General features: G+C 37.8%; 1 protein-coding gene across 1 annotated transcript; it reads right to left on the bottom strand.

The window, feature by feature from the left end:
• Positions 1-969: 969 nt before the first annotated feature.
• LRRC72 (leucine rich repeat containing 72) lies at positions 970-21,136 on the bottom strand. The gene is made up of 10 exons (XM_068405197.1): positions 20,872-21,136; positions 20,691-20,710; positions 19,488-19,561; positions 15,914-15,983; positions 12,444-12,525; positions 10,830-10,943; positions 6,388-6,477; positions 4,234-4,398; positions 2,953-2,980; positions 970-1,386 (listed from the first exon to the last, which is right to left on the bottom strand). The coding sequence occupies exons 1-10, from the start codon at positions 21,134-21,136 to the stop codon at positions 1,221-1,223; spliced, it is 1,074 nt and encodes a 357-aa protein (XP_068261298.1). The 3' UTR covers positions 970-1,220.
• Between the last annotated feature and the right edge of the window lie 1,309 nt (positions 21,137-22,445).

Genomic DNA, 22,445 nt, shown 5'->3' on the forward strand with positions numbered 1-22,445 from the left:
GACATTCAAAACCCGCCTGGACGCGTTCCTGTGTGATATGGTCTAGGCAATCCTGCTCCGGCAGGGGGATTGGACTAGATGATCTTTCGAGGTCCCTTCCAATCCCTAACATTCTGTGATTCTGTGATTCTGTGAGATTGCCAAGAAGTGGTGGTACCTCCCTCAATGGAAATACTTGACTCACCTCGATAGGGCACTGGATAACCTAATCTCAGACCTGCTTTCAACAGGAAGGTTGGAGTAGATAAGCTGCAGAGATCCCTGCCAACCTAGACTGTCTTGTGACTCTGTGCTAATTTAGGAGAGAAAGAAGAAACTCAGAAGACAAGCCACAGGCTGAGGAAGGGCTTTGATATGACAGATAGCATTGACTTTAAGCCTTTGGCAGAATGCAGGGGGAAAGACGTGAGGAAATGTATTATTTTCCATCTATATGCACATCTCCCACTAGCTTCCTTAGTGGTAACAGGATTTAGAAGCCAAAAGTGTCAGGTGTAGTGCTACAGCATTGTATGACCCGTGTGGTTATAAAAGAGAGTGCGTTAAAACCAGTCAGCAGCCTTGGGGCAGTCCATTGTGTATGCCAAGTCCTATCTCTCCAAAAGGACCAGCAAGCAGAGGCCTGCATCCTGGGAGAATATTAGCAGCCACAGACAAGAGCTAGATACCAGCACGCTGAAGATCTCGTGGTTCGACTGCATTGAGACCAAATGAGTATCTTCATAAAACTAAGAGTTTTCAGTGCATTCATGCACTACACAATTGTAAATTTAATCCCTCTCAGAAATGAGAAAAGCTTAATGGTTGCTTTCTCATATCTTTATTTTGAGGGAGGAAGACAAATTACTGCTAGTGAACACGGTAAGTCTAATTGTCCAGTAGAAACTATAAGGAATTAAATTATTTATCCTTACTTTCTTAAAACTAACTTGCTGTTTAGCTTTAATAATTCTTTATAACAATGTATGGTGAGAATTGCATTCCAAGCAACTTTTATTGTAACAGTTCCACTACTTATCATTTGTTTTCTTAATTTCTTCACTCTCCACATTACATATCTGATGATAAAAAGGAATGTTACAGTAATACTTTTTTTGCTGGAAGTTCATTTAATTAGATGTATCTTTTAGTGTACTTGTTTTATAGAGATATTAACTTACTTAAGAGGCTTATCTTCACATTAGAGAGAGGAATAATTTTTTTCTGAAGGAAGAAAGCACTCATCTGAAGTGGATTGTCAGCTTCTCATGGTGTTCTTTCACTTTGTTTTCAAGGCGTCTTTCTTGACAGGTGGCTACTTTGTTCCAGTCAACAGAGGAAAATTCCATTAGAGATCTTGTCATTGCCCGTAGTAAAACGGCATCTTCGGGGTTCTCAAATGGTACTCTGCAAAAAGAACCAAGCAAATGTGCATTAGCTGAATGTCTCCAAATTGCTTTGGAGCTAATATACTAGACCCACTCTGTATAGAAAGTGAAGTTAGAAGTCATAATGACACTAACACCAAGGATTTGAAAATTTTAAATATGTGGAAGGCTTCCTTCTGTTAACAAATTTAAGAAAGCAAAACAAAATGAGAAAAGGTCAGAATCACAGGATTCTAATGAAAAAAATCATGCCATACTTAAAATACATTTATAGTAGACTTTAAAATTTATTTTGTTTTCACTGCTTTTTTTTTCCACAAAAAAAATATAATTGTTGTATACTTTTAATGCTCTGATTCAATGGAAATCAGAAAACTAATTTTATGATTTCACAGTGATATGATACACATTAATGCAAATGCACATTTATTTCAACACGGTTCTTTTAACTAGGCACCATTCAAATATCCCTTCTCCAAGCTCTGAATCGAGAACACTGTGAGCTTGTGTTGTTCATGTATCCTGCCACAGCTGCAGTCTGGGAGAGAAAAGCGGCAGACTTACATCAATGCAGAATTGAGAAGGACTTCATGTTAGAACAAAACCTTTTAACTCCGATATGATATTAGAATCTGATCTTATAAGAACTTATTTCATAAAGATGTACTTGTAGCAACACAAACCTAATATAAACCATGTGACTATTTCCACTGAGTATAACACACTTTGTCATTAAGAGGTACCTTGCAAAGCCTAAGCACCTACATAAGACAGAGAGGAAGCTGTACATCCATTCTATCAATGAGGACAGCTAACTCCACTGCAAGCAAGTAAGAATTCATTTTTAAACATAAATTATCTTGATTGTAAAGGTCTGTACTCAGAGTAGGTATATAAAATCAAATTGTTAAAGGATATCACCATATGTAGGCTTTTATTATTTCCTATAATAAATTTTGCAAATATTTTCATGTGTAAAGCTAGGAAGTAAAAACAAGCCTTGTATCTGAAGTTCGTAAATTTACTCTTATAAAGATAGCATCTAAAAATGTTGTCACATTGAAATGTAACCTTTATATTGCCTCAATCCAAACACAGAGATAACAGAGATGATAGGTTTTACATTTATTTCTATATTTTTGAAACTGAACAGAATAAAAGTAACATCAAGAAAGTTTCATTCTACAAGGCATAATATTTTCCAGAGAGTATGTATTTTTGAACAGCCAGTCAGGAGAAACTTCTCTGGGCCATAATACAGAACAGCTATTCTGATGCTCTAATACTTAAAGTGTGCTTTCTCTAGTGATCAGTATTTGATCTTATAAATAAATAGCATTTTTATATACCCATTTCCAAATGTGGAATACTTTTCAATATTAAATTTCAGACAGCAGCAGGTACGTTTTCTCATCAGAATAGTACAGAGTTGCAACTGTGTTAAATACAAAGACCAGAAATTTTTTCAAAAGCTCATTTTTACTGGATGTTTTCTCTGGTTAGGGTATTTTTTAGGCACAAGAAAATGAAATTAAGTAAATGCTTCAGAGATGCAAAAGAAAAAAGAATCCAAAAAATTACTTACTTATTTGTGTGATTTCCAAATTCATAACCTGTAACAAAAAGTTCAAATTAAGACATTAATGGCTGTACAGCATTTTGATTAGTTGAGGATTACCATCCTGATTCTAAATTACTTGTTCAAATGAACTGAAAACTAGCAGATGATTTGAAATGTTCAAGATCATATTTTATTAAATTACTGTGGCAACAAGTATCTGTTGGTGGTTTTTTAAGTTTATGTAGTTCTTGTCTTTTATTTCCCGTAGACATACATTTCCATGCATTTTTTTTCTTTCACAGACAAATGATGCCACTGTCTATATATGTCAATGATTGCAAGGTAGAGATAAAAGACAATTGTATACTTACTTTGATAATTATCAGCAAAACAAATAAATTATTAAATATGATTAAACTATCCTTTTTTCCCCAACCTTTTCAAAATTATTGTTAAATACACTGCTTTCAGGTTTACTATTGTGCTATATACCTTAAACAAAATATTGCAGGCATTTTATTACAGTTCCAAACTTCATCTACACTACTGTTTAAAATGCTACCATTTCAGTCATCTATGCACAGTATTGTTCTTCTTATCTTTAAAACATCAAAAAAGCAGACAAGTTTGTGTGGGATTTCAAGGTTTGTTCTGGATTGTCATACGGTACAAGTCACAAGGTTCCAGGTGCTATTCACCTGCTTTCTTGTGCCAGGATCATGCTGTCTTCCAGATCTGAATGTTTTAAGAACTCTAAAAATTACTTTATATGCTATTATAAGACAACATTAAAATATTCTCAGCTTGGAAAGCATAAAAAGGAGTCTGTTACAAAACTTGGCAAGATATGTAAAATTTAAAACACTGTTTTGAAGAAAATACTTTCTTCAAGAAAATATTTTATAAAAGCACTAGAGGGCATCAAAACTCTATGATGCTGATCACTGTCTGAAACTCAGCCTAGAAGTATATTGAGATGTTTTTAATTAAATAAAAGTAAAACTGAACACTCACAAGACACAGATTGAAAAAAATGAAATATTGTTTGTTCAGCTATCTATCTTTAAAGACAATTATGTAATTACAGGGAGCGCTTAGAATGTATTTGCCACAATACTCTTAGTAGAAGGATTCATTTGTTGCCTGTTGCTGCTACTACTATTTTATGAAGCAATTTGGTTGAGTTCCTGATGCATTTATACTTTATTACTAAAACCAGTAACTTTTTATCAGAAGAATGAAAAGAACTTTTTCTAATTCAAATCACCTAAAAATGTATGCTTTTCCTTACATTATTGTAAATACCTGAGGGCATCATCAGTCTTCTGGCTGGTTGAGTGCATCTGCTAGACGCCACTGTAGTCCCCAGGGGTGTATTTACTCTCCTTCCAAAAGCTATTGACTGCACGACACAAGACCTTCCGCGGTTATAAAGATGAAGCGCTGACTCCCTTTCTCTTTGTGTAACTGCTGTTAGAAGTGATATAAAATTTTTTTTTTTTCTACCAATTTAAAAGGCTTGTATTATCTATCTGCATACAGAAGGTGATTCACTTGCTTTATGCAGAGTTTTGTAACAATAGCGGTGTAAATCTGCGTAATTTCACAACACTTCAAAATGGCAACATGGAGTGATACTTCCTAAGGCTCTAGAGTGAATCCCTGTCCAATAAAATAGTTTTTTTCTTTTGAGTGCAGTAGGATCAGTAGTTTTAAACCAAGAAACTAGAAAGCAAGACTTCTCATACCACTTGAATGAGATCTACTGGAGAAGTCAGCAAAGATTTGGAAGTTTCTTTATGAATAGTAAAACCAAGTCCTGGTTCAAGGCCAGTTCAATTCCCATTGCTCAATTACAGACAAAACTGTAGGAATGCAATCAAAATTTCCTGTTTTGCACTTTAATTCAAAAATAACTTAAAATTTTAAACAGAATTTGAGACTGTTAAATCAAATAGGGGATTTTAACTTCAGCAATATGAACTGCATACTAACCTAGTACTTCAGCTATGGAACAGAATTGAGCTAAAGGTTTAGAAAAAGTAACTAACTCTGGCAGAAGCATTTTGAATTCAGGGAAGTTTTTAAGTCATGGTGTCTAGGGGACCAATTAGGAAGGAACTGCAGCAGTCATGCCTGAAGGTAACAGAAGTGTGAGCATGTCTTGTACAAAGGAGACAGCCAGGACTATGCTGTGGTAATGTTCCACAGATGGTGAAGAAGCTCTGTAATGTTAGAGAAACAGTTCACTAAACAGAAAGTCCAGGGTACAGCTTGATACAAATTAATGCCTCAAGTCTTAATCCAGGACTGATTACAGTATAACTGTATTTAGGAGATTAAGTCCAGGAAGTTTTACGGAACTGTTTCTAGACCTGTAAACGCAACATGTATTTTCGAGCACATTAAAGCTTCAGTCATCGCTCCCTAGTCAAAAATGATCATTAGTAAACCAGCCTGACAGATGTGCTTAGCACAGATGTAACAAATGACCAAATATTCAAGAGACTGGAGGTACCAGTGCAAAATGAATGTGTAAGCAAACGGCCATGTGGTCAGATCCAGCAGCTCCTCATCAACCCCTGACACATGCTGTGGCCCATCCACCAGCTTTCCTTCATGACAGAGCTACACAGTCTGCCAGCACCTGAGATGTCCTGCAGCTGCCTTGCTCAAGTCTTGCATCCTGATTCTCCTAGAGACTGGGAGCAGGTTTTCAAGATTACATTGTTTATCCTTGCTGCTTTCTTATGAGGTAGAGCTGGGTTAGGAATTAACACTGTTCTCAGTGCTCTTCAGTAATTTTCAGTCCTCTGGCCAATCACATAGCTCTCCAAACACCAGAGACAAAAATCACCAAAATTGATTTTCTGGGTCCACTGTGGCGTGTTTATGGATTGACTGATTTAACATCTGGCTTTTCTTAAGACATTTTTTTTTCTGTAGAATTTACAGTAGACAAGCTGTGAAAGATCTCTTGATGATTTATGAAGATTTACATTTGAAAGCTTGGTCAGCATGGTACCTCATCAAGAAATGTGCATATACATATTTAAACTGTACAGAAACATATAGATACCTGAGGATATTATCCATATCTAAGTAAACATGCTCACCCATATGAATATACCAGTTTGAATGCACAAATGTAGGTACATGTTTCCAAGCACAGGCTTTTATCTGTCTTACCCAAAAATATATAGACCAAGATACAAGATAAGCGTACACAATTTAAAAAGACAGAAATCAAAAGCACTTGGCAAAGTAAACTGTTTATGCCATGCAAACTGTATTTGCTTGACAAATCTCTCAAAAAATGGGTATCTGTTCATTAGATCTTTTGCTATATCAACAAATGCGTGTAAAAGAACAGGCAAGATTAATTCACCTAGTTTTCCAAACTGATTAAAATCAAAAGCAACTGTCAATGCTTTGTGAGAAGAGGAAAGCAATCCTTACACTTCCTGTCAAGGAGCTGTACTGAAGGAAGGAAGTATATCACATAAAGCCGGTAGTCTGGGTCTTGTGCCAGAGGGTTATGGAATAGGTCTGCAAAATGTATACAGAAAAAACAAACAACATCACAAAAAAACAAACCCAGCAAAAGGAAAACAACTAACTTAGCAAGGCAGGAAAACTCAAGATCACTAGCAGCCAAAGATTTTGTACAGAATGTTATAAAAGTCAAATTGTTCTTTTGCTAGCTAAACAAAGCACAGTCTCTTTACACATGCAAAATTACTCAACTAAACACGGACTGCAAGAATTGGCTTATTGCAGAGAATGCCAAATACCACAGGCAAGAACTGAGTAAAGGTGCCATTATGCACTCCAAACCTTTGAAGTTTTTTTCTATTTTTATGATATACAGAAAAAAACCACTGTTTGCCTTTGATTTTCTTATGTATTGTTAGGTGATGCCTATTTTAAATAATAGTGTGACAGCTTTTAGGTATGACAGCTTAAAGGTAAGGCACAAAATTAGTAGGGGGGGAGAGTTATTAAAACCAGATGAGCTTTAGGACACCTAAGGCTTTATCATAGCTGATATAAAGTTTTTACCCCATAGACACAATATAAAATGTAAATACCCAGTCTTCTGATGTTTTGACAGATGATGAGTTTGAAAACTCAAGAAACTTAAAGAGTAAAATGTTTAAAAGGGCTTAAGTTCCTGAGAACCTGGGTGCCATTAACTTTCATTGAGACTTGAGGTACTAAGCTCCAAAAGCCCACTAGCAACTTGACTAAAATACTTATGTTCAGGTTCACATTACCTGAATAACCAAACCTTTGCAACACAGAGACAGGTATCAATACTGTGTTGCTGCTTTGCCAGATGTGGAACATTTGCCTAGCTGACATGCCAGATCAGTTTGTTTCGTTAGAGTGGTATCTGAGGTTGATTACAATAGAAACTGGCTCATTCGCAGGTCAGCTAACAAACACAAACAAACAAGTGTTGCTGTGTGGGTTTTTTCCTAAATGAAAAACATAACAATGCTATTTTTCTCCTTATACAAATGCTGTTCTTCTGATAGAGTAAAAATAATCAGAAGGCTGCTACCTTGAGATCAGAGCAGAGAAAAAAAATGTCTTGAATTAATAATTTTGACAACTTTTACCAATGTCTACACTGGTCTGTTTTTCTCTTTTTGAGGAGACGCTGTGGCTAATATTCACTCTAGGGTAAGAAATCCTGTTATATATAATTTTAGCAGATGGGGAGGGAAAGATGGTATTACAGAAGCAAATAAGATATTAGAGAAGCAAATAAGAGATACTAGAAGAAGAAAAAAGTCTGGAAATATTCCACACAGATTTGTAAACTACAAGATGCCATTTCATGTTCTTCAGGATAAGTATGACTGCCAAAGAGGGCTCAGTGCTTGATGCGATTTAGCAGTTATTTTGAGGGTGCAGTATGGCTGGAATGGGCATTTGGTATCTCCTACACAGAAAATGCTTCTTCCTGTATTCAGAGGAGAACTTAAAATATTTTAATTCTTTAACAAATTTTTAAAAATCACTGTACTTAGAAGTAGTAAGAGACCCACAAGGTGGCAGCAAAAGAAAGTTCCGCTTATACTGAACAAAGTAGTATGTAGCTATTTTTTCTAGAAAGTGTTAATCAGAAAGAATATTAGGTATATATCTGATAAGTCTGTTCCTGAGTCAAGAAAATACGTGATAGCATCCCAGAAAGAGAAATGTTTCGGAAAGATCTCTAAAAGCAGGTACGTTTGGTACTGGAATGGAATGAAGATTCAAGAGAGATTTTTCCAAGGCACAAACCATGGTTGATACTAAGTACTTCTGAATCTGGATGCTACTTGGAGCACGTCTCTCCTCATCAACACTGATTTGTAGGTTTGTTTTAGAGTATATGTATTTTTCTACTGCTTGTTCTTACAATAAATCCAACTATTGTGTGGAGACAATTCTTGGCTCTGCTATCTACTTTCTTGTCAAGGTCATGCAATTTTACTTCTACAAATAAGGGATAATGCTTTCTTCCTCCACAGTTTTTGTCTGTTTTCTCTATTTGGAGTGTAGGAAAACAGTGTGCGTAACCCACATGGGGCAGAAAGGCACTGCTGTAGTAGAAACATAATGAAGAACAAAAGGAGTTTTCTGAGGTCTAGCAGCAAGATGTTATCAGCTGTGGATAATAAATCAGTTGAGGCAATTTACAGAGCACATAACAAAAATCTTGGATTCCAAAAGGGAGATGTGAGCACGGTGAGCCCATAAAGAAACCCTCCATATCTCCCAAAAGGCTGCAGTTGTGAGCAACCCACTCAGTAAATCTTTAGAAGTTGAGTGTCTTCCCTAAACATGTGATGAAGAATGGTGTAATGCTACAAATTCAGTGCAGGGCAGTGGCTAAAAATCACAAGAGCGCCTTAAGGAAAAGAAATGCAACATTTTGGCAGCTGGATGCTACTTCTGAAGTGAACAATAGTAGTGAATTTTAATAGTTCTAATGCTCCATTTTAATAGTTCTAATGCTCTATTTTAATAGTTCTAATGTCTCCAAGAGCTACAAAATAATAAAATGTTGTTATGCATCCAGAAGTTCTGTTGAAGGCTAGCAAGTGGGTTTTTTTAATCAGATTGTCCGGCACTAACAAAGACCTACCTCACAACAGTGAGAATTCCCCCAGTTTTTATTTTATAAAGGTGAATTATGAGCGCAGGCCTTTTCAAAGGTACACGGTGCAAATTCTGCACCCGTTTCACATTTCTGAATATTACAGTAGTAGGCAAATAAATGATACAGTAATACGATATATAGGATATTACTTTGAAAATTTATATTGTTCATTTACTGTTGTCATTTTCTTCAAATATGACAGTGCATTTTATTAAGCCAATAGAGTCCTGTTAATTTGAGAACTCATTATTATGAAATCTCTTTGAAACAAACACATTGACAATTTTTTCATGACTGCAAAGGTCAAAAAGGAATGACTGTAAAGTTAAGGTTATTAAGGTTATCAAGTTTCTTCCACTGATTAGTGTTTACTCTCATATCTTTGAACTAAAGAACAATCTTTTTATCAGGGTAGATTGGTATATTCTATATATTGTTTGATAGTTCCCTCAAACACTTGCTTTTCTATAGTGGTGGCTAGTCCAATATGCACCCAGTTTTCACTATGTCTTTGTGATTGCCATCCACAATAACTCGGCAGTACTTTAACTATCTGCTATTTGTCTCTATTTCCCACAGACGGTTGCAATGAGTACAACAAACTCCCTGTGCCTGTTGAAGCTCCTTATTAATTGGTAGGGCTATAACATTGAATTCCAGTGACCGCACCATTCATACATAGGATGTCTGTCCAGACTTTGCCTAATCACTTCCAACAACTGCATTCTTAAATGGACTATTTTTTCAACCTTGCATATAAGGAAAAAAATTACAATAATTTGTCTGGCATGTTGTCTTCCTAAACACTTGATTCATTTTTTAATTTTGGCCCAGTGTCAAGTCCAATTAAAAGTGTACTTTTCAAGCCACATTTTCCTTTCCTACAATCAGACATTCAAATTATTGAATGCATAAGGAGGTATGGCTTGATGGCATTCACCTCCATTAATTGTGTCCCTAAGATGTGAAACTTGTTTTCTGTTTTCTCAAAGTACTGAGCGTTTGGCATGACCTATGATGACATTCTTTTAGGAACCATGGAAAAAGACTGCTTGCACTTTCACTTTCGATAGGTTAATAGCATATAATACTGTTTTCCCTAGAGGCTAATTCTTACATTGTAACTTAGTGGCGCCAACACTGGCTTGTATAGCTTAATTTGAAATTTCAGAGCCTATGCTACTTTCATTTCAAGCCAGTATATCAAAAAGTATGCTACTTAGCAGATATTGTTATACTTAATATCTGAAGTATATTTATTCTTAGACTCTAGAAATCCATAGAGTCTGCCAAAAAGATCCAGAAAGTAAGTTCTATGAGCAACAGAATTAATGAGGCAGGAATTTGGGTTCTATAACCTATCACTCACACTCTTAGCAGCAATAACACTCGTTTCTCAACTCCCTTCACCTCTCTGATAATCTCACTGTACTCCCATGTTCCCTTACAAAGAGGTAGCAGTAAACTGCTTTGACTGCCTCCAAGCTACTCATCCAGGAGACTGGCTAGCCAGCAGCCAAAAAGAGTTAACTTCTGAACTCATTCGGCAGTTTTTTCTTAGTTGAGGTACTCTCTGTGGAATTTTCATGTCTCAGAGATCTCTTTTTTCTGTCAAATTTGGTTGAAATTGATAATTAGCTTCAAAAGCTATTGGCAAATGATGCAGAAACAGACAAGAAACGTCCTGATAAGAAACACTAAAAATCACTGCTTGCTGTTCTGAAAAATAAAAGTAAGGTATTACTTAGGGTCTGCAAGCTTATCATTCCTTTCAATTCCTTCACTGTTTTGCCAAGTTTTTTTAACTGGTTGTTGTGAAGCAACAGAATCCGTAATGCACGTAAGTGTTTCAGAGCACCTGAAACAAAATTAAAAACAATTAATTATTCTCACCATACCTTGGATAGATAGGCTTAGATAGCCTTTATAAGATAATTACTTTGTTATGCTGCACACTGAATTCGATATTCCAGTTATCCATCTATGCCTGCCTTTTGGTAACACCTTGCAGAAGATTATTAAAAAAATATCATCAGAGATTTCAATCTCTCTTTCATCTTTCTAGTCACATCCTTTGAACACATGCGTAACATTTTTCATTCCCGTTCCTTCCATTTGTCCCCATCACCTTTGTCTCAACAAATCAACATCAACTGCATCCTCTCTTCTTCCTCCCATCCTTCCTCCTATATCCCAGTAATCTTTGATTAATTCGTCTTCAGTTCCTTTTATCCTTACCTAATATTGCCTTTGCCTCACAAACAATAGTATATCCCTAATTCTACCTTTGCCTCACAAGCAATAAATAGTGAATTTGTTAGAAAATAGTTCCATTTCAAATAATTAATAATGTATTAAAAAGTTATTACAAAATATTTTTGTGGCTGACCCAGACTATGTGTTCACATCCTCAACCAAATTCTATACAGTATTTCTCATCCACATTTCTCTACCAATGATACTTGCTCTATGTTTACCCATATTTTGTTATCTTCTGTATTGTCTCTTGTGCCCATATGTTTCTTTCTTTCAAACATTCATTTTTCTCAAACTCTCAGAGAAACTAATCAACATAATTTCTCATCCCAACATTTCATAGGGACAGAGAAAAGTAAAATATTAACATTTAAATTGTCTAGAATATACACAAATTTACTTTGCTTTTGCCTCTTCATTCACAAATTCACTAGTGTGGTACAGCCATTTTAATCTACAAGAGCAAGCAAAACTGAAACAGAAGTGTAAGACAGATGCAATTTTACAATAAAAGTTTTGCAGTAACTTTGCAAAGTACTTCTGATTATAAATGTAACTATATCATGAAGAAACTGAAGAACCTTAGTGACTACCTTACAAGTGCGACAACTTACTAATTTATTACCCCTTATTATTATTTATACTAATTTATTACCCTTTTATTTTCATGACAAGTCTGTCAGCACTGCTATCAGTTTTTCATCGTATAAACATAAATGGCTCTCAAAAGGTAATTCTATCAGTTTACAGAGTACCTGGTCAGTAAGAGGACTACAAATAATCATATAAAAAGAGCTTTGCGTGTTCATTTTCAATATGAAATATGGCCATGTAAGATCAAAAATATTTTACAATTGCCTGACATTAAAGTGAATGACATTTCATCCCTTAGACCAGGATAAACATATCACCTTATTGCCACTCATGTATGCTGGAACAATTAAATCTCTAAGAAAATAATTAACATGTATTGTTATGCATACATAGGAGCTCTCAACCATTAAGCTACCTGCTGTCATCCACTTTTATAAATTTGAATGCCAATACACGCAAAATAAAGTATGGGCCTCTGCTCAACAACCTAAAATGGGAATATTGGTACCTGATATATCTGCCAGTTCATTATTGTTGAGATAGAGTTCAGTCAAGCAATAGTTTTTGATCAAGAAGGTTAAATCTTGGATCTGAAATTAGAGTTAGGAAAACTGTTATATGTCAGTCTAAATTTAACTTTGGAGAAGTATAAACACAGCCTCTTGAAAACTGTTTAACTATAGGTAGTTTCTTATATTTCTGTTTAAGACCCTTGGTTTAAGGATTCTCTTGACAGCTGAACATTCATCAGAACTACGAATTACACATCAAATATACATAGCACAGCCTTCCCTAATTTTTTGAACTACAAATTTAATACTTGTATTTGCAAACAGATTTCATTGAATTACTGGTCTTTATATTTTCTTTTACTTCTATTCACATTTGAAATATTTTTATTGTGACAACACCCTTGTAGGATATAATAATTCCAGGTCGATTTAAGAATACTCCTGAAATATATCCTTGGAATAAGCCCAGCATCTAGTTTTAAAATTATTTTTTCATCAGCAGGTCCAAAGAGCACATATTTGTTCTAAATTTCCAAAAATAACATTTAATCAGAATTACAGAATCAATTACAATTACAGAAAAAATGTATGTATGGGTATATTCCCAATAAAGAGTTATCTTCAGTCCCTATGAAATCTCATCCCCTTGCTTGGAAAAGCTCAGTTCTAATATTGTCTTGACTTCAATGCGAGGTAAACTATATGCAATGGGATACCAAGCTGACCATTATAATAGTTGAGAACTGGGAGTACTAACGGTGCCTAGGTATTTATCCTACAGTTTAAATGCAAGAACAACAAACAGAATTTTATTCCTGACATGACTTTGATTTCTGTGATGCAAAGTCATTTGTTAGTGGAGGAATGATGTCAGTCCTTGAATTGTGCCACTGATTTTAAAACAAATGTGCTTTGCTCTGTGTGTTAACAGTATCTGAAAGTTGGTAGCACGAGAATAAGACAGAGGTTTTCCCATTCCTAAAGTTCTCTGAAATCCTCTGAGAAAAGATACTTTAAAGTTCAAAATAATACCATCCTCTGAGTCTTGCTTCACCTCAGAAAAACCTGGTTCAGTAAAAACAGCAATACTCTACAAACAAAAAAATCCTATTTTTCACAATGATTATTGTATCGTGCATAGTGCAAAGCCCACACATACCTAATGTACATAGTGGTGTTTCTCTGTCTTTGACAAGTTTGGGTGTTTTAGAATTGTCTGAAATTTACTTTTTTTGTAATAAAATTACGTGATGCATTTTTATGGACAAAAAAAAAGAACTTGGATCTTCTGAGTTCAGAAAAATATGTTCCCTCTGTTAGAGCATTTAGCTGAGACTTCTAAGAAAAGCCACTGAGTGGCTTCTCCACACAAGTTATATGGAAAAAGACACTTCCACACAAGTTATATAGAATGGTCTTTGTTACTGCCTAGGTAGGAAAGTGAGATCTGTGCAAAAATCATATTTATTTATCTTTTATGGTCAGCAAGATCAGTTCTACTTAGTCATCAGGCCATTTCCTCTTATTCTTCAGCGTCCTTTAGAAATACAAAGGAAAGCCTTATTATGCATGTGATTTTAGTTCAACCTTTTAATGTATCCATATTTTTGCTTTTTTTGAATGTAGCTGGGTAACCACAGGTCTTTCAATAAAGTCGACATAAGATGCTATATAATTGAGGTTAGCCTGAGGCAGCCGATATACATACACTCCAAAGTGACATGGAATGTAAATTTATTTTTTCTGTTGCTCACAGAGCTACTTATTTACCTGAGCAAGCAATTCTGGTGTTTTAAGAACTTAAGCCCATTGTGAAAGTCATGTAAACTACTGTACAGTAAGATATGTGAAAGCAGGTTAGAAAATCGTGGTTTTTATCACTTTTCTTGCTTTTTTAATTACCAGTGGCTAATGACAAAGGTTTGGATTCAATTCAACCATTTAATAATGTACTTGGAGACTTCTAAATCAGGTAATTCTACTGTCAAGTAGATGATTTTGTGTAAGATACAATGTGCTTAAACTAGGCTGGAAACTGTAGTGTCCGGAGATTTTGACAGAGCATGGTCTTAAAACCCCTACAGGATATAATACTGTAACGTAGATTTGCACAGATGGAGAAAGTAAGGCACCTGGTTTGTGTAACTGATTTAGGATGCATACAGTGCATTGGAAATGAGAAATTAATGTGGCCCAATGTCATATTCTAATCACTCCCCTGGAAATCTCTCTTGAATTTAAGAAGTTTAGGTGACACAACAGCCTGCATAATGGCAGAAGACACCCCATCAACCCAGCATCGCAGTGCTACTTTCTGTGCGCACAGAGAATCAGATTTGAAAGAGTTGTATGTCACTCTTGTGTGCATGAGGGCAAAAAGGAGTCTCACCTCCACCACCAGCCTGCCAGGAAATAAACTGTGCATGTCTGCAAGGGTATAAAAACAGAGCACTGCATTTCCTGCAGTCCACTCCTTTCCTGAAAATCTAGGAAGCCCAGAAGTTGTTGTAAGAATACCTTACAGCCATATCACCCCTCAGTCTGTTCCAAGAGCTGCCCACTCTGGTGGGCAGGGTATACTTGCTATGGGCTACACGGGAAACTGCTATCCCAGACTTCAGGTATCAGTATGCTATCAGACAATTTTGCCAATAACTTAGTTCTAAATATACTCAATCTTTCTTTTCATTGCTAAGGTAGTAGCACAAAACCTCAGCTTCTTAAATACACAAAATTTATAAATGTGATGTGAATCTAAAGGTGTCTCCACTTAGCCCACATCCAGGGCTAAACAATAACCAGTTGCTCTATCACCCAATGACCCCTCCCCAGCCAAAAAAGGGAACTGGGAAAAGGAGGGAGGCTCGTGGGTTGAAACTGAAACAGATTTAATAAATTAAGAAAACCAATATCAATACTAATGCAAATACAAAATACACAAAGTTATACTCAGCCCATATAGCGGTGATGAGACCCTTCGGGGATAGCAACCAATAAGAGGAGAGGAAAAAGGAAAGAAGAGGACCATCCCCAGCAAACCTTCTGATTTATAGTGAGCGTGATGTTTATGGTATGGAATACACCTGTGGGCCAGCCTGGGTCAGCTGCCCTGGCTTTTGCTCCTCCTAGCTTAAGCACCTGGCTAACTCAAAACTGCTAATGGCCTTGATCACTATGGAAACCCACATACCATGGCTGGCCACAAACTAAAACAAAATGTAACAGAAAATTGATTCTATCACAGTGAAACCAGGACAAAAGGAAATATATCAGCTTACACTCTATAATGTAAAACAAAATACTGTTTCTTCAAAACTGCCATATTTAAATCAATTAATTTTGACTGGAAATTAAAAATCATTTATTAGCTTGACATTTATATAATACTTTATGTTATAAAAATTACAAAATAATAATCAGGGAGTATAGATGCATTGCTCTGCTCTTTAAAGGAATACCTTATTACCTTATTGTTGTTAATCCACAAATACGTTAACCTATGAAACCGTGATAGACTTGGGATACTTCTTAGTCCTCTGGTGGAAGAAAAAAAAAAAAAAAGAGTAACAAATTTATTAACATTAATGGTCCTTAATCACTTTATAAATGGTTGCATTTTTACAAATATTATTATACAAGCACTAAAAAGCCCCACTGCTGTAGAAATCATAGCAGAGAAAAACACAAAGAACAAGACGGCAGAAACAGTGTAAGCATTCTACACACCTGGAAGCATAACAAAACAGCAGGTAGTAAAGAAATGGGAACAAACTAAGTGATACATTATTTTTTTTTTTCCATAACAGCAGTTATTTTCCCAGGGAGTATGAGTGCCATGTACTTTGCAGTTTGTAGAAACTGCTGAGAACACAGATGGAGAAGTTTGGCATTCTGGGGACACAAACCTAAAACGAAAGTTGGTTTGAAGGTTCAGCGTGGATTGTCCAGCCACAAAGCCAGAGAAGGCAACAGAAGACAGACACCAAGCACATCAATGTACATTTCTTATTATCTTTCATACTAGTGCATATTGTGAAATCTTTTGCCCTTTTTTCACCCCTCTTCTCCCCTGTCCTCATATAAACTTAGTATATACTCATATTCATTAACAGTCTTGTTTTAAATAAAGCTGCACATCCACTGAGGCTGGAACTATCTCCTATGTGGTGGCAGGGGTTTTTTTTTTTGTGTATCTAGCACTTTGAGCTTGCTAGTGTACTATAAATTACAAACTATCTACTAACCAGAGAATATTAGTGAGCTGCTGAGTAATTTTCACTAACTGCTCCTCCTTATTTTTCATTGCTTTAAATAAATGTTCTTGATTTCCTCTAGAATAATTATAGATTACCTTTACATGACAAATTTTAATTGACTTAAAACTTTTCTTGTGGATTTTAACATGTTGCAAGACTAGGGCCGGTGTTTCAGAAAGAGCTAACAGGCTTGATAAAAACTAGCCTGACATCATCAGCCTAAAATGATCTGCCTGTTTTCCAACTGTGAAGCCGAGTCTCTAGTTTCCCATGGATTTGTGGGGGTTTTTTTTCCAACAAATGCTCCAGATACAGACAAAGGGGGAGTGGACACCTTTTCTGATCTTGCATTTGAAAAAAAAAAATCTGTCAAGAGCAAACCCTACAAAGTTGAGGTGCTCTACTTTTATTCTCCTGTATTTCTGAAAATCAGATTATCCCATGCTGCTACTTTGTTAAACTGTTTATTTGGCTTCCTCAAATAATCCATAAAAAGGAACCCTGCAAATAGGTATTTATATGTCTATTGTCACAAGTAACCAGAAAATACATTACTGCAAGTAGTAAAGACAAGCAGATGAGAGTTGACAGGACAGACAGAGCTCTTACAGAGCTACTAATTCTTCTGTATAGTTCTACCTGTACACCCCCGAACTATTTTTCAGGTAGCAAAGCCAAAATGTCCTCATATTCTTTGTCACTGCTGTTCTATACCTAGTTTACAGGTTTACATTTTAATTGGTTTTACTCCCTCTCTAGTAACAGCTGCATCTTGACTATCTCCAAGCCTTGATCTGTGTTTTTTTTTTTTTCCTGGTATTAAGGTATTTAATTTGCCTCAGGTAGAGCTTAATTCCTCTAACATTTTAAAAGAGCCTGTCCCTTCTGTGTGCCTTCCAGACTTTGCATGTCTCTTACAAACTGATCCCTTTTGGCCTGCAGCACTCTTTTTGTACCTACTGCTAAGTTAATCAGTTTTCCTAGGATGACAGCTTTCAGTGTCCAAAAGTACATTTTTTCATGTCCCTTTAATAGTAGTGGTTTAAAAATATTTCATGCCCTCTTATTTGATTGACTTTAATTATTATTTTTTCATTTTCTTATTTTAGCCAGGAGAAAATTATGTCAAACCAACAGTTAAGGAGGCATGATCTGATACTGATTGGCTGAGGTTCAAGGTTTATATAAATTGGTATAGAATAAAAGGAATTCACTTCTCTCCAATCATCAAAGAAGCCAGCTTGCATCATCTTTCTCAAACTGATTTCACGGGAAGACAGATCACTTCCATATATATCTGCCATCTGAACATTTCTTTCTATTCCATACCAAAAAACATTTCAAAGCCAGTGAGGGCACACATTTAATTATTTAAAATCAGAAAATATGCCTATTATGACTGTACGCTCAGTCTTAATTCTTTTACACATACACATTATAATAATTTTCTTGTATTGTTTAGAAAATATATATATGCATCTTGTAATTTTCTCATTATTTAAGCTTCTCCATTAGATTTTATGGGAGATATTACATAGAGAGATTTTGTATTTATAGATTTTATAAACTTTCTCCTTTAGAAAGATTTTCCTCTAAAACACGTATTTTAATAATTTTGACAGTAACTATATGTTTTACAATATCTTTTCACAAAGTATCAAATACTTTCTGAGTGTAGATCAGGAGATATGCTAAGGAATTTAAAGATACCAGTGGGCACATTTAGATTTTCAAGATGACCTGATTTCCATCAAAAACAGGGTAGACAACACTGAAATCCCCTAACACCTTTTTTTTTTTTTGCATTCATAGGACCTAGAGACCTTGAGACCTTGAAACCTTGTCCCTGAATTATTAAACTACATTAGTTCTTTACATATTGTATCAACAGTACAAACACTAGGTGCAGTTGTGAGGCTGCAGACAGGTATGCAACACTTGGAATTATGCCCTGGCCAGAAATGCGAAGTATGCTTTTCAAAAACTTTGAAATATGCCCTGTCACGTACCCATCTTTCTATGGTAGCCTCTCAGCATGTTCATTGTACAACATAACACCTCTATCAACCTAGATCACCCACAGGTTCATGAAAGCTTTGCTTTCCTTCACTTAGCATGGTTTCTTCTCCTCATCTGCCCTACATCTTAAGCTGTTTCATAAAGCTCTCAGAGGAGATCAGTTCTCTGATCAGTGCTGCCGGCCCCAAACAAGCGTTCTTGTACTCACTTCATGTTGCCCTGCCCTCCCTTCAATTCTTAATAGCAGAGATGCAGGTAATTTCAAAGGGGCTGTCAATGTATCTTACTGTTGCAATAACAGATTTCTTCAGGGAGGTCAGAAATTTAGCAGTTCTTACACTGGGCACGTCCTGTAATTTTCATTTGCCTTCTTGATACTCTTTCCATTCAGCCTTACAAGCCAGTTAGAACAGGCAGAGATCAGCCCATTAAGCCTCACTCCTCTGCTCCCTGTGGTAGAAGTTCATGCACAACTCTGTGAACTTAACAGACCCTCGAGCAATTCTGGGTTACTGGAGAAGGATTGTGTATTTAGGGCTGGGGCAGTCAACAACTTCACTGTGAGTATAGCTCTGCTATGTATGTCAGTGTATCTACACCATTTTGTCCTACACAACATGTATGGACTGGGTATAAATATGATTTACTGATATTTCACATATAAATGATGTTCAAAGTGTATCTGATACAGAAAGCACTATGAAAGGTTACCACTTACTATGTGCTCTACTTTTAGTAAAAGCCAGAGAAACATGTTTTACTTACTGTCCAGCCAGATACAATACTAAGACGTCCACATTCCTCTTAAAGCCACAGATCTTCAGCTGTTTTTCTACTGCCTGACAGCATACAGTACATTTGTCAGCATAATATACTGCATAATTATAGATTCATTCCATTAAAACATATGCATATTCAGTGTCTAAATTAATATGCACACCAAAATTAATATATGCATCACAGCATCTTGCAAACTATAATGTAGTCTAAGAGAGATAAAGGGGTATTAAATTACCAGTCTCTACTTTAAATTGATAAAACTACTCCCAACAATTATGTTACACTTATGCTATTTTTTTTTCCTGTGGATAATCACAGTTCATAGATGTGAAGTAAAAAAGTAATGTCTGTTGATGGAAGAATGGGCTTCTCACTCAGGTCAGCCAGCCCAGTACAGGTGATCAATAAGAAAACTGCTTACCTTGCAATACAGTTGCAACTTTATTTTATGCAACTTTACTTTATGCACACAACGTTTTAAAATCATGCATCCAGAAAACTCTGCTTGTACATCTAATATTGAAAAAGGTAGACACAATTTTGATTTTCAGAGTATATTACTGATGTGCTATAATTTGTAAAAGCAATGAATCCTAGTGATGTAAGGATTATGTATCTCAGTTGCTAGTGGTTGATAAGAAGTAAAATGTCTATCAGAAAAAAACTGCTTTTACTACGAGTTATTATGGCCAACATCATTAAGATCACTATTGTCTAAAACACAAAATTGGTATAACTTTGCAAACACAAAACGGCTTGGAAGCACCAACAGGCATGTGTAGAGCGGTCTGTATTGGCTGCAACAATGACTCCAGCATGTTCTGGACATATTGAATATACATAAAATAACCGTGGGTGCACTTGGAAACGTGCCCGACCTGTGGCACTTTGTGAGCAGGGGAAGCAAGGAGCTCATGGGCCTCGCCGCGGGCCCTCGCCGCTCACTCCACACAGCTCACGTTGGGACAGTGGCCATTTGCCCGGGAACTCGATATGGCCAGTGGCCCCATTGCAGCTGCCAGGTAGCGGAAAAATCTGGGATAAATGGCCCTATTTTTCTTTCTACACAGACAAAATCTGCAGATGGAACAAGAGGCGCTGTCTGGAGAAAAGCAGCTGCGCGACAACCCCAGGCGTGTCACAGTCTGTCCCCGGGGACGGCAGAAAGCGAGCGGCCGCCAGACTTACCGATGGGGCGCGCACAGCTACTGCGGGAACAGGATTCCCAGATACCGCCTTACAGAGTCGCGCTTAGGACGACTGAGCCCCAAGATCTGTATTTCTCAAACTCCATCATTTGAGACCGCCTCATTCCCTCCCCGCCCCGGGAGCCTCCTTCCCAGCCAGCCCCGGCTCTCCCCCGCACTACCCCGCGGCCCGAGGCCCCGGCAGGGCCCCCAGCCGCTCCCGCGGAGCTCAGGTGTGCGGCTTCTTCCGGCCAGACCCCTCCCACGAAGGGCAGGCTGTCGCGCAGGGGCTGGGGCCGGCTGCCTCGGAGGAGCCGAGCCGAGCCGAGCGGCCCGCTGGCGCCCCAGGACGGCCGCGGCGTGACGGGGCCCGGCCTCCCTGAGAGGCGAGCGGGGGAGGTTAGCTCCTTCCGCCGCCGCCGGGGGAGGCTCTGAGCACGCCTCCATCTGCCGTGCGGCGGGGAGCTTTCCCCGCCCCTCCACACCCCGGGTCGGCAGAGGGAGGGGGCGAGAGGCCGGGGGCGCTGCGGAGGCGGGCGGGCTGCGAGGGGCCGCGTCGGGCCCTGGAGGCGCACCGGGGCGGGGTGAGGGAAGAGGCCGCCGCTCCGCTCACCTGCCCGGTGGCGGCTGCCGCCATTTTAGAGTCCCGTTTCTAGGCGGCCGGGGGGAAGGAGCGCGCGCCGCGGGGGGTGATAGGGCTGACCGAGCGTGGCGGGGGCAGCGCGGTCCCGGTGCTCCCTTAGAAGCGGTGGCACCGCTTTAACACCGAAATGGGAGCCCGAGCCTCTGCTGGGCACCCCGAACCTGGGAGTTAATCCAGACGCGGCTTCGTGTCGGGGGAAGGAACTCGATGGCGAGGGGCGCCTCCCCACAGAGCGCGGGCAGGCGGGGATCGGGGAGGGGGCCCGGGGGTCTCTGCGGGAGTCCCCGGGACGGCGGCGGCGGAGGGAAATTGGGAGAGACCTGCCTGACCTCTGGGGACTCTCCTGGGTCGTGTTCGCTCACAGTCCCGAAGAAGTGTGCTTTTTTTTTTTAAAAAAAAAAAATAATCCGCCTACATTCCTGTGTAGGTTTGGGGTTTTGTGGGGTTCTTGTGTTTGGTTGTTTTTGTTTTAAAGCACAAATCCTATGTGCATGTATGTCACTTATAAAGAAAACACTTGTGACTTCAATTTACAACTAATCTACACCGTATACATTACTCATTTGCAACTCGCAATCACTTGGTGCGTGAGAAAAAGACTTCCATGCCTGCTCCTGGACCTGACCGGCTGCTGCGGCAGCGCATTTGATTGAGTTTGACTGTAAAGTAACACAAAATATTTATGACATCCACATGTGCAAGCAACTGTTGCATGTTGTTATTTTTATAACCATTTTACTGCATAGCACAAGCTGAAAACCAGAAAAAGCCATTTCCAGTGTGCGTGTGTGCACGCTTATGTGCATGTAGGACAACAGAAAATGTCTGAAGACTTGGAGCTTTATTTAGAATTTAATTTACACAGAGTACTCAAGTTAGCAGAAATAGGCATTGTAAATTATGTGCAACTGATATACAAAGAGCAAGAGTGTGTGCAAATATATGAATACGCTGTCCCTCATGGAATTAATTATATGCATGCTTTTGCTTGTTCAGACCACTGAAAGTAGATGTAGTGTGTATGATGGAGGAATGGAACTACAGTGCAAGTACTATATTGCAAATATCTAATATTCATAGAAAAATTGGGTGGGTGGCTTCCATTTCAGCTAG

Source organism: Nyctibius grandis, chromosome 7, assembly GCF_013368605.1.
Source record: "Nyctibius grandis isolate bNycGra1 chromosome 7, bNycGra1.pri, whole genome shotgun sequence".
NCBI classification, from domain to species: Eukaryota; Metazoa; Chordata; class Aves; order Nyctibiiformes; family Nyctibiidae; genus Nyctibius; species Nyctibius grandis.

Coding starts and splice junctions, on each gene's coding strand:
- LRRC72 (XM_068405197.1), bottom strand. CDS start 21,136: ATGGAGGCGTGCTCAGAGCCTCCCCCGGCGGCGGCGGAAGGAGCTAAC. Junction 10,944..12,443: donor TGAACTGGCAGATATATCAG/GTACCAATATTC, acceptor ATTTTGTTTCAG/GTGCTCTGAAACACTTACGT. Junction 6,478..10,829: donor GATAAGCTTGCAGACCCTAA/GTAATACCTTAC, acceptor TACATTTTGCAG/ACCTATTCCATAACCCTCTG.